The sequence below is a fragment of the Platalea leucorodia genome (assembly GCF_965183815.1).
Source record: "Platalea leucorodia genome assembly, chromosome: W".
Classification (NCBI taxonomy): Eukaryota; Metazoa; Chordata; class Aves; order Pelecaniformes; family Threskiornithidae; genus Platalea; species Platalea leucorodia.
Genome location: NC_138859.1, coordinates 24,633,798 through 24,645,941, shown reverse-complemented (window position 1 = coordinate 24,645,941; position 12,144 = coordinate 24,633,798). Strand labels below are relative to the sequence as shown.

At 43.1% G+C, this 12,144-nt stretch overlaps 2 protein-coding genes across 3 annotated transcripts; both read right to left on the bottom strand.

Moving 5' to 3' along the window:
- Positions 1 to 2,308: 2,308 nt before the first annotated feature.
- Positions 2,309 to 6,399, bottom strand: LOC309601676 (UPF0729 protein C18orf32 homolog). 2 transcript variants are annotated; one of them, XM_082334842.1, is made up of 3 exons: positions 6,334 to 6,399; positions 3,944 to 4,196; positions 2,309 to 3,223 (listed from the first exon to the last, which is right to left on the bottom strand). In XM_082334842.1, exons 2-3 carry the CDS (start codon positions 4,169 to 4,171, stop codon positions 3,149 to 3,151), a joined length of 303 nt encoding a protein of 100 aa, XP_082190968.1. In that variant the 5' UTR covers positions 4,172 to 4,196; positions 6,334 to 6,399; the 3' UTR covers positions 2,309 to 3,148. The 2 variants fall into 2 exon arrangements, with proteins under 2 accessions (XP_082190968.1, XP_082190967.1); XM_082334841.1 differs by lacking the exon at positions 6,334 to 6,399 and adding an exon at positions 6,108 to 6,265.
- A 379-nt stretch (positions 6,400 to 6,778) lies between these two features.
- Positions 6,779 to 10,302, bottom strand: LOC309602048 (large ribosomal subunit protein uL22). The gene is made up of 7 exons (XM_082335349.1): positions 10,269 to 10,302; positions 9,859 to 9,911; positions 9,730 to 9,770; positions 8,670 to 8,804; positions 8,270 to 8,368; positions 7,449 to 7,640; positions 6,779 to 6,921 (listed from the first exon to the last, which is right to left on the bottom strand). The coding sequence occupies exons 2-7, from the start codon at positions 9,896 to 9,898 to the stop codon at positions 6,874 to 6,876; spliced, it is 555 nt and encodes a 184-aa protein (XP_082191475.1). The 5' UTR covers positions 9,899 to 9,911; positions 10,269 to 10,302; the 3' UTR covers positions 6,779 to 6,873.
- Between the last annotated feature and the right edge of the window lie 1,842 nt (positions 10,303 to 12,144).

The window sequence follows — 12,144 nt, the reverse complement described above, 5'->3', positions numbered from 1 at the left end:
AGTGCTGGCACACACAGCTAGAAGCCCAGTTCAGCCTGCAGTCTTAATTTACTATACAGTTTATTGTCTATATTACTGTCTGATGCATTTCCTTGTATAAGAATATCCTAAATAACTCAAAATAATTAATTATGTACACTTTATAAATTGACTGCATACATTTACAAATTAAAGGAGCCCCAGTACAGCTCTTGCTCTACTTTTTGTCATGTTCACAGCTGTTAGAGGTGAATATATTACTCCAAAACTTTGGCCTGTTTGTGAGATGCCCAACATTTTAAAACAGCGGCTAAGGTTACCTGCCCTGGGACAGAAAGCACAGCAGAAGGGACAATCTTTTCAGCAATGCTTACAATGTAAGAACACATACTCATGTTCAGCTGCACACCTGCAACAAATCTTCATTTCTATAGCCATTTGAAAGACACTGTGCATGACCTCAGTTCTGGAGTGACTTTCTCAGGCAGTTTACTCCTTTCTCATTGCAAGATGATTTCAGACCCTTAGAAGTTCCTGGCTTTCAGATTTAGAGCATGAACTTTGACAGTAGTGGTAGCAGAGGAATTTATTGTTTGGGGTGAGGTGAGGGTTGATTGGTTTAGAAAACCCAATCCACCACAGCAAAGATTACATCCACCTTTTACCAGGTGAAGTTCTGATGGATAAGGTATGATTCGTTGCAAAAATATGGGCAAAATATCCAAAGATACGGAGGACAAAAACAATTGGAAACTAGTGCAGCCTCTTTCCCTCACTTCTGCTTTCCCATCCCTGTGTTCTGTACTACACGATCTACACAACTATATATGTGAGAAGTTATAGGAGCGCACAGTTAGCATTGTTATCTTTTATTGTATGAATTATACCATGCGTGCATGCTCAGAATAATAAAACCAGGTTTTAATATCACAAAGGGTTGGTACTTCACCAGTCTAGGAGAAAGCTATATCTGTGATACACTGATCAGATGGAGATTATGTTCCAAGGATGATGCAAAAGCTTATTAAACAGCAATACCACATTCACTTCATAATAGACTAACTCATTAAGGGAGAGCAAACAGCATTAGGCAACATCTTACAAGGAGTTTTCTGTGATTCAACTCATTACAGAAGTAATGGTTGTAGCAACAAGGGCCCGATATCCAGCTGTGAACATTGCAGATTGATTCATGCAAGACCTGACAAAACCATGTAGTGGTAGGAAACAATACACCTCACCAGAGGCATTTGACAGACATCAAGCAAGTCTTTGGAATAGTTAATTATCTGCTAGGAGAAAACACGGTCGCAAGAACAAGACTGGACCTCAGTGACGGTTCAAGGACTGCATATATAAAAAGGTATGCCTTTTTAGGCATACCTTAGGTAGGACTTTTGGGAAAATGGTAAATCATAAATAGCAATCCAAAACTGCTGGAATGGTTTTGTTTTGATTTTTTTTTAAGAGCGCTCTGGTTTGGCAGAGAGGACAAAGCCGGAATTATCACTTCTATTCCCTACTAAGCACAGGGACATCTTCACAATGGCACTGTCATGTTGGGATGCAAGTCAGTACCAGAATGCATCTTCCCAGGAGGAGGCAACACTGGACTTTCCAAGTTCACTTTCTTTATCATGAAGTCAGTACTTTTATGACCTCCTTCTTCCTGAGGACTGTCTACAGGTTTTCAAAGATTTTGTTACCACTCTAAATATTTATAGCTCAGAAGCCTAAGAACAATTGTATGAAGCAACTTATTTTTCAATAAAATCCTGGTTTATTGTAATTCAAATTACACAAGCATGTTAAAGAGATTTTAGTTTGTTTGTTTGTTTGTTTTTAAAAAAAGACAGAATTGCACCATTTTAAACCACTGCAACAGAATATAAAGCAACAATTCTCTTGCATCATGCCCCTGCTGCTCCTTCTCAGGAAAGAAAGGCGCAATGTTTCAAGGAAAAGAACTAATGGAAGTATCAAATCAAGACTTTGTGCTTTTAATAAGCTAAGTAAATTTTGCATATAGCATAACTCCTTTAGCTCATCCACAGATTTAACATGAAAAATCTATATTCTTCATAATTTAACCATGATGCTTATGCATTGACAAGCATATGACAATGCAATTCATAGTTCTTTAGCAAGGTCAAGAATAGCTATAGCTTTTAAGGTGAAAGCCTAAAGTATTGCACTAACAGTTAGTGAAACTAAGATGCTAAGATACGAATAAATCTAGCTTTGGAAGGTAAATGTAAGTTATTGTCGTGGTTTAACCCCAGCCAGCAACTCAGCACCACGCAGCCGCTCGCTCACTCCCCCCCGGTGGGATGGGGGAGAGAATCAGAAGGGTAAAAGGGAGAAAACTCGTGGGTTGAGATAAGAACAGTTTAATAATTGAAGTAAAATAAATAAGAACAGTTAAATAGGCAAAGCAAAAACCGTGCACGCAAACAAAACAGAACAAGGAATTCATTCACTACTTCCCATTGGCAGGCGGGTGTTCAGCCATCTCCAGGAAAGCAGGGCTCCATCACGCGTAATGGTTACTTGGGAAGACAAACGCCATCATCCCCAATGTCCCCCCTTCCTTCTTCTTCTTCCCCCAGCTTATATATACTGAGCATGACGTCATATGGTATGGAATAGCCCTTGGGCCAGTCTGGGCCAGCTGTCCTGGCTGTGCCCCCTCCCAGCTTCTTGTGCCCCCGGCAGAGCAGGGGAAGCTAAGAAGTCCTTGACCAGAGTGAGCGCCACTTAGCACCTATTTAGAGACAGCTTAGCACTACTTAGCAAGAACCAAAGCATCAGTGTATCATCGACATTGTTCTCATCCTAAACCCAAAACACAGCCCCATACCGGCTACCAAGACGAAAATTAACTCTATCCCAGCTGAAACCAGGACAGTTATTTAATCTAAACTCTAATCACACCAAATAGATTATAGGTAAAAAGTAGTTCCAGTGAGGAAAATAAAGAACTTCAGTTTTCAAACATTTTAAATTAAGAAGTGTGCTAGCTGCCATTTTAGTGGCAAAAGAGACCCTCTCCTATAAGTGATAAGTTTTTATTCAGCTAAAATGTGCAAAGAAAAAAGTCTCAAAGTGAGAGAAATATCACCAGTTCATATTGGACACAAGGGAATAAAATCCTTATGAATGAATTCCTTTAATCTGTTTTCTTGTCAGAAACTTCTGTGGATCTCTTTGCAGCAATTCTATTTGCGACACCATTGCTTTCAAACTGCAAATAGAAGACAGCATCATTAATGGGATGTCAAAAAAGGACTCCACACCAAGAACAGTAACAGTTGGTGATGAAAATTACTTTTAGAAGCAAGGCCAGTGAAGATCTATGAAGAAATCTGCAGGAAGAAGCAAAGCGATGGCGTCTCTTTAGATTTACACATAATTTTTGCTTCGAGGGGGCAGGGGGAGGAGTGAAGGCAGAGACAACATATACAAATCTTTGAATTTTCTTAGAAGAGATAAATAACAAATGCACGATTTACACACGTTAAACATTTTCCCCCATTATGAGTGGCAGAGCTAGCTGAAGAGTGGTGTGTTTTGTGGGTTTTTTTTTTTTTTTTTAATTCTGCTTCATGCATCTGGTGTGATGTACCAATTATTTGACTTCTTCCTTCTCTGAAAGAATAGCCGATCATTTAAAAAACAAACAAACAAACAAACAAACAAACCCCACAAACACACACCATAAAATTAACTAAGCTGTTTCAGAAAACAAGTGCAATTCCTGTCCTTCCAAGACCTACCAGAAGCTGTCTACGAGTAACTGCTATTTCAAGCTGGCTCAGTACTGGTCACTCCCTTTCATAAGAAAATAGCCACAAAAGCTTCTATAAAAACACCCAACTATTTACTCTTTTGTGGTGCCCACCCTGAACTATTGCTGGGTGTTTTATCTGGAGTTTCCCTGGTTAGCTAAATGCATTAATCTTACTTTATGAATTCCAGACTCATCCTCCTGATCTCTTTTTGTGGCTGAAGGTGCCCATGGATTTCCAGCGCTGCCTCCTTGACCTTGTTTTGTGGCTGTTTTTTCTTCCACAGCTTTCTTAGGCCATGCACGCTTAATGAAAGGTGCAATAATGGGATAGATGTACGGTTCAAGGAATTTCTTGTAGACCCAGAGGAGAACGGGAATGACAATACAAGGAATGCACACCATGGCTTCCTCTTGTTCTGTGACAAAGCTGGTGAGGGAAAAAAAACCAACAACTTAGGATGACAGCGTTTGTATGCCATGAGCTAAGAAAACAGTCTTAAATAATGAATATTGTAGTTGATATTCAAACATAAGAGATTATTTAATAATAGATTAACTGTTAAAGTTTCAAAAGTGCTGTACGTTCCAATGTTATAAAGTTCTCAACAAGGGAAACATTCCTGTAGTTGTAACAAAAAAGGAGTAGAGTTTGCATTAATTCATCATTCCTACAGCTAGAACTTCGAAAGCACATTCAGAAAATAAGTTTTTGCTTAAACCACACAAAAAACATTTAAGCAGCGAGCTGCAGATATTAGCCCAGTTCTTATTATAATATAACAGAGGGTCCAAGAGGTTTGTTTTTCCCATTTCCTTTTTATTTAAGGTGAAATTAAATAGCAGGACTCCAATCAATCTAATGGCTCGCTACCACTGAAGGGCAGCTTGGTGGGAGGGGGGAAGAGAATCCTAGTCAGGATTTGAGAAAAGGAAAATATGGGTTACTTCCTTCCTCCTGCACAGGAGGAATCACTTGATCCCACACCAATCCCATACAATTGGCCAAACTATTAGAAAATGAATCCTTCCCTCTCTAAAACCAGGGAGAAGTCTTCAAAAACATCAGCCTGAAATCTGTGATGAAAACAGCAGAAAGCCAAAGTGCAGGGGCAGAAAGGTACAACTGGGAGAGGAAGCAGGTAAGTGGGATTAGAGCCAGCTCTTTCAGTGCTGATGAGCAACATACTAGATACGTTCTGCTGCACAGTGCAGCTTTGCCCTTCACATTCCTCCTTTCTAGGCCGCTGACATCGGAATTCTTACATTAAGAAGCAAAACAAAAGCTTTCCAGGATGGAGAATGAAGAGGCAGAAGTTTCACTTTTTTTAAGCTAAAGATTTTTAGCCCCAGGCCCTGTGGAACAACAGAATATTAATTTCCAGTTAACTACTTCCAAGTGTAGTTTTGACTACTTCAGATCTAGTTTTACAGGATCTGCTCATCTCTGAAGTCAGAGAGGAATCTTGAATTGAGACAACATGCATGAGGAAGTCCATTAAAGCCATTCAAAAAGACAATTCATGTACTCTCTCTGCCAGAACTTCCTAGATACTAAATTTTCGGCAAGATGTCGTGGATTCATCCATTAGCTGAAGAACAGGGCTGGAGGAAACATCCCAGGCTGTCTTTCTGAGATAACAGCGAGTGTCTGTGCTCAATTCCAGACTGAAAAATAAGTCATACCTCTGCCAGATGCAAAAGTCAGTGGACACGTGACACCAGTCCTAATACATTACAATACTACATATCATTTACGAGTTTCCTCTGTGATTTGCTGATGCTCTGTTGGCCGGTTAGCAGGCAATTAATTTTTAGGGAAGAAAAAAAAAAAAAAAAAAAAAAAAGAGTAAAAGGGCAAATGGTCCAATTTTAATAGCAAGCTTATTTCCCATGATCCAAGCTTTTGTTTATCTCTGTAAGCCACCATACGTTAGGGTCGGCAGAGAGAACATGCATGACATTGCAAATTTAAGTACGTTTGGTTTTTGTTTTCCATTTTTAACTCGGTCGTTAGTCAACTATTATTATGGAAACAGAAAAAAAAAGGCTACGCAGACAAAAGGGCTTTTTTTTTTTTCTTCCCCATAAAGGATGACCTAGTCTAGAAAGGCTAGTTTACATAACACATCCCAGTTCTGCTTTCTCTACAGGAGGATGTTCAGGCTGGAATATTCCCCAGAAGCCAGGCCAACCTTCCCAGTTTACGGCAAACGATGAGCTATTGCAGCCGGCGGCATCTCCCCCTCCCGCTGGTACCGACATCAAGGCTGGAGCGCAGAGATTTTCCGAATCGGTAAAGTTCCACTCAAACACGCGTTGAGACCAAAGAGCTCCACACCTCGGCATGACCTGTTACATTTCAGGATTCACCCCGTTCGCTCCCGGTTAAAGGAGCCGCTCCAGCCACAGAGAAACGGCGAGGCGAGGTCGACCTCCGCGGACGCCTCCAGCCAGGCAGCCACGCTCGGGCGCAGGCCGGGACAGAGGACAGGCAAACCACGAAGGGACCCTCGGGGGAGCAGCCCCAGCCCCGCCGAAGGAGACAGAGCCCGCCCCGCACTCACCTCAGCTGGCAGCGACCCAACGCTGTTACCGCCTGCGCGGCCTCCTCCACCGCCGCACCGGAAACAGCCCCCATGCTTCCGCCTGACGCGCACCGCGGACTCGCTGCCAATGGGAGAAGGCGGGGTGTGCGTCACATAGCCCACGCCCCGCCCCCAGGAGCCGCGTTGGCGCCGGGCGGTCGCCGAGCCGCCCCGGCCGCCGCCAGCCGGGAAGGACGTACAGAGCGAACGGCACCGGGCCTGGGGGCGCAGAACTGCTGCTGGCCTGTGCCCAGGCGAGGACAGCGGGTAAGGAAAAACAAACACCACTGTTTGTTCCAAATTGTCTGGTTTTATGTATGAATAGCGCTCGCGAATCATCACTGTTCCCACCGCTGCAGCAGTGCTTACTGCCCATGACTCCTGCGGTGGCCCTAAGTAACACAAAGCTGAGCAGACCCACCAGGCACCACTTACAGCAAAAGCCTTGAAAGAGCAGAGAAGCACACACAATAAATCTTAACTTTTTAATTTTATTTATGTACATCTGTTGCATCAGATTTACTCCCGAGCCATTAGCTTTTGCTTCTTCAGCTTCTTTTGGGATATCTGAAAAACAAACACACAAATGAGAAAACAGGGATAGTCTATGCCTTCCCAAAACATCTTAGAAATAAGTTTAAAAACAAAGTCATCCTTTGAAAGAAGTACTGACAATCGTTAGAAATTTCTTCATCTGTTTACAAAATGCTTCACTACTCATACCTGCACGTAACTAAGTGTCCTTCTAAGTACTACGTTGCTTACAGGCCATCAACTCGACTTAAATTTTATTGTAACACATCACACCTTTACAGGCACGGACGGGGAATGCTGTAACTGCTCTGGGGAAGGGAGAAACAAACCATCCGTGCGATATAAACCACTGAAAAGTACTTTCTTAAGTTCTCAATGTTCTGTTTATGATAAATATTGAGATTGCTCAGAAATAACTTCCTATTTTTTTTTATGGGTATTCCAAAGGTGTCCTAAGACAGTCATCACAGCAACCCCTCCGTCCAAAACATGTGAAGCATTAACGCTCAAATTTCTTGACAGTGATGTTAAAGAGGACTAAGGATACGATGCTTTGGTACCTTTTTCTTTTGAGCAACTTCTTCCTCTGGCTTGGGAACGATCTGCTCCTTCTCGGTGAGGATCATCTCGATATGGCAGGGGGAGCTCATGTAGGGGTTGATCCTACCATGTGCTCTGTAGGTGCGCCTGCGCATTTTGGGAGCCTTGTTGACCTGGATGTGCTCAATGACCAGAGAATCCACATCAAGACCCTAGGAGATAAAACTTGTGATTTGTTTTTTCTCTTCAAATAATCAATCTCCACAGCAAAAACATTAATAACCACCCCCTCACACACATCACTGCTGGCAAATAGAACAGCTTAACTTGGCAACATCACAGAACTGAGTATTTACCAAGCAAGCTCCAGCTGAAGGCAGAAAAACACCAACCACACTTCTACACCTCACAACAAACTTAAAATGATGCTGATGGCTCAGAAAGAAGGAATTATTTCATGGTCGTTCCAAAGGTGTCCTAAGATAGTCATCACCGCCATCAAAGTTACCAAATTAAGCACCAAGTATATTACAAAGATACAAATGACCGAGTCCACAGATTTTGTTTTGTAGATTTTAAGAGATCTAAACCACACTTATTCTAAACAGTTGATAACCATACACAAACTAGCTACCTGTGAAAAATTATTACTCACATTTTAACTTGAAAAATGCACGCAGCCTAATTCAAATGAACAGTAAACCAAAAGCCTCTATACAATTCAGTCTCACCTACAAAGCAGGCCTTAGCCGGTCTTCCATATCAGAGACATCAAGTTCAGGAGCGCTGACACACAGCACGATATGAACACTTTGCATTTAATAACGTCTACGCAACCTACCTTGAGCTCAGCATTGCTCTCCGCATTTTTGAGCATGTGCAGCAAGAACTCCGCGCTTTTCTTAGGCCAGCGTCCCTGTGTCCAGCCCCACTGCTTGGCCTGGAAGGAGAGTTCCTTTTTTGTCCTGGTACAACACAACTTGCCCTTTATGCACCATTAACTTGCCATTACATCCCCTTTTATTAAGACTGCATATCAAAATAATTAAATTGATCAATTACTTGACACTGCAAGTAGATGCAATGCTTGCTGTACTGGAATTAAGAGTAACTCTTCTCCCTCTTAAGTTATATACAACATTAACATCAACAGACTATTCTCCACACTGTCTCAACATCATCTTTTCTCTCTTCTTTCACCAGCCACAGCATCCTTCCCACATTTTCATCTCAGACCTCACCTGGGCACATCTACCGACTCCTCCATTGTAGCGGCGGAAGGGAACACATTGCTTCTTCAGGGTGACATCCTTCAGGTATTTGGTGGCCTTGCGGATGTGCATGCCCTTGATGGCCTGGGCGGTCTCACGAGTGTTCTGGCAACACAGAGCACAGCAAAGTTCCTCTTAGCAGATCTTTCCAAGTTACAACGGAAGAAAAAGCACTCCTCTCCTTTTCCTGGATCCTATTCTTTTCACTACAAACTCAGTTTAAAAGAAGCACTCACACAAAAAAATAAAGAATCAAAAATAATTAGCAACGCTTTTTTTTTTTTTTATTGATACCTACTTTTCTAACCCTTGGTATGACTTCCATTACTGAATTTACAGCTCTGGCACATCTTTATTGTTTTTAAACTTAATAGCTAGGTTTTTAAACCTTTATTGTTATTAGACCTAATAGCTAGGTCTTTCCAACCTGATAACAATAAAAGAGCAAACCAAAATAACTGAAATTTCTTTTCACCTGCACTATATAACACCGAGCAGAAAAGCATCTGCTCAGCTTTGGGTTTTGTGGTTAAATCGAATGAGTCCTGAATTCACTGCCACACCTAGACCTTTCCCAGAGAAACCTATGTCCTCATGTGCAGTCTTCATGCCAAATACCACAAGCCTCCCCTGCCATATTTCTTGACCAGCAGCATGATCAGATGACCCCGATGTTCTTTCCAAACTACCAAAAAGATAGAGTAAGACAAACAAAACAAATCTCTCATCTAACACTAGCCCAATTCCTCTTGCTAAATTCACTGCAACTGTTTTCCTACTGTATTTTATTATCTATGTTAGTCAGGAAGCTCTTTAGGACACACCATCTTATTTCTGATCCTGTGGATGAAAACCATTACAAGCAGCTAAAGCAAGCACAGGCCATAACCTACACTACCACCCTTAAGTAACTATGTAAGGATACAGGAGAGTACAAAACACTTCTTTCAAAAAAAAAAAACAAAAAAAAATAACAAAAAAAACCCAAAACAAATGAATTTGCATTCCCTACTATGCACACACCACGTACCTTGAAATGCACTCGCAGGTTGGATCCCCGTGACTTGCATGCTGCGGAGAAAAAAGACCAACTTTTGGAATGAAAACCTGAATAGCTTCAGTGAAGTCCTACACGAACACCCACGGCAAAACAACTCACATTTCGTGGGGTTCTCCGGATCCAGAGAGTAGCGCACCATTTTTGGAGCTCAACTACAAAGAAGCAATTAAAAAATATCCACATATTAAGCTTTTAACACAGATATACAGAACCTAGATTATTTACTTTACTGCTGATAGCGAACTGAAAGCTGCTCAGAAATTACGCTTTCTTTTCACAATTAAATCCAAAGGTGTCCTAAGAAAGTCATCACCGCAGCCATGGCCTCTCCCTAGGGCCTGCTTCCACCTCACACCCGCCAACCACCCCCAAGATCCGCCATCTGCATCCCTTATCCGTCCTCCCCCGCGCCAGCCCCACAAATACCGAGCCCTCATCGCCTCCCCAGGACGCCCTGGGCAGGATGGGACCGGATTGGGACCACTCCCTGACCGCCACGACTCCCTCACCTCAGGGCAGCGGCGGGAAAGAGGAAGAGCAGGGCATGCCGGGACACGGTAGAGCCGCCCGCTCTCGTGAGAGCCCGGGCGGGATTTCGGTCAGGGAGCGTCGCGGAGGTGCCGCGCCGAGAGTAGGGCGAAGGGCGCTGGAGGGACCGTCGACAAACGGGCAGCGGCGAGGGCGAGGGGCCGGTCAGGGCGGCGCAGCCCTGCGTGTGAGAAATAAACACACGGCTCCTCCGTGTGTGAAAATAAAGCGTGCGTGTGCACCAGCAAACGTCCTCGTGTCTGCGTGCGGGAGTGTGGGCACAGACACGCACCTATGCAGGGCTCCCCACAGCCCGGGGCCTACCCCTGCAAAATGGCGCCGGGCCCGCCGACCTGAGGGATTAGCCCCGGCAGATCCCTTGCTGTCCGGGGAAGAGATCTCTTTTGTTCAGGAAAGGCTGACATTGGAGCCAAGACACAATTTTATTAACCCTCAGCTCAAGGCCAGTGTTGTTTGCAGACTAGAAATCAGTTGAGACTAGACCAAGGAGCAAGCCCATGGTGCTGCAGCTAGGTGGCAGTTCAGGATGAGAATAGAGAGGAGCACATCGCATAGCAGAGGTATCCAAGAGATGAGACCAAAGAGATTCATCTTTATGAATTGCAACTGGTATTTATTGCACCATTAAAAAAAAAAAAAAAAGACTTACTTGTTAAAATGAAAGATTTTTTTTTTCCATTTTAGGCTGCATTTGCAACTAGAACTGCTTAGGGTATTTGACAAAGCAGCGGTTCAATAAAACAAACGTTGCCTGAAAGTGGTACCCAGTTACAGCAAAAGGCTCATCGAGAAAAGTGTGACAGAGTGGAAAAAAAGAGAAACATCTTCCTGAGCAGCCAGTAGCCTGGTGTCCAGGCACCCCCCTGGCACGAGAGAGTCCGGGTTCAACTCTGTGTTTAGAAACAAGCAGAGCAGAGCAAGAACTTACTGCCCGTGTCAATGCTCTGACCAGGAGGCTATTTTTGGATCTTGTTTAACACTAAAAAAACCCAAAGCTTTGAAGCTAGGATTTCACCTAGATGTGAAGAGGAAAATATTTGAACTATCACAAATATTTACATGGCTGGAAACTGTAGAGCTCTAGTTCTGACTGCAGCTCTCCATTTACCTGCCTTAAAAGGTGCCTTTTACTTTGCTTTCAAGGAAAAGCTTTCTGCAAAGTCTCCAAATAACTTCTAAGCACCGATCTCAAAGCTGGGAAACCTGCTGGGATGCAGGCAAATATTATTTCTTCTTTTTATATACAAAGTTCCTGTGAAAAAAAGAGTTAGGAGCCCAAACACCCAAGAACACACACTAGCTTTTGGTCACAGGTGCTTATTTTGAGATACTCAAAATGCCTTTTCGCCAATTAGCACTTCCATCATCATCCATGGGATTAGAAGCTGCTCAGTACACACAACCATCTCAGAACAGCGGTAATGTGAAGAAGGATCAGCACCGCCAAAATACACGCATGACAGCCTTTCTAAAAGTCAAGCATTACTAGAGAAAAATAAACAGACAAGAAAAAGTGCCCCCTCTGGGGTCTCATGACTTCAAGGAAACAGTAAATATGTAAAAAGAGATCTCAGTGATGACTTCCAACACTTTATTAGTGTTTCAGTTCTCCTTCCTATGGAACAAGAACCGTAATATTTCCAAGAGAGCTAAGTTTCCAGATGCAATAAATTAAAACTAGCAAAAGCTGAGGTCCTCAAACACTTCCGTAGCCTTCCCCACCATACTGTGGGAATCTCCTCTCACAGCGCGTGTGAATGCAACTCTCCTCCTTTGTCATTTCTGCCCTCCCCTCTGCACCTGCCTCTGTGTACTGCCAGTGGAGGAAACCAGCCT

Excerpts from the sequence above, each read along its gene's own strand:
- LOC309601676 (XM_082334841.1), bottom strand. Across the intron at positions 3,224-3,943 it reads ATGAGTCTGGAATTCATAAA|TTTGAAAGCAATGGTGTCGC; the intron begins GTAAGATTAATG and ends TTCTATTTGCAG.
- LOC309602048 (XM_082335349.1), bottom strand. The coding sequence starts at position 9,898 with ATGGTGCGCTACTCTCTGGATCCGGAGAACCCCACGAAAT. Across the intron at positions 8,805-9,729 it reads ACCTGCGAGTGCATTTCAAG|AACACTCGTGAGACCGCCCA; the intron begins GTACGTGGTGTG and ends CTGTGTTGCCAG. Across the intron at positions 7,641-8,269 it reads AGAGCAATGCTGAGCTCAAG|GGTCTTGATGTGGATTCTCT; the intron begins GTAGGTTGCGTA and ends TTTATCTCCTAG.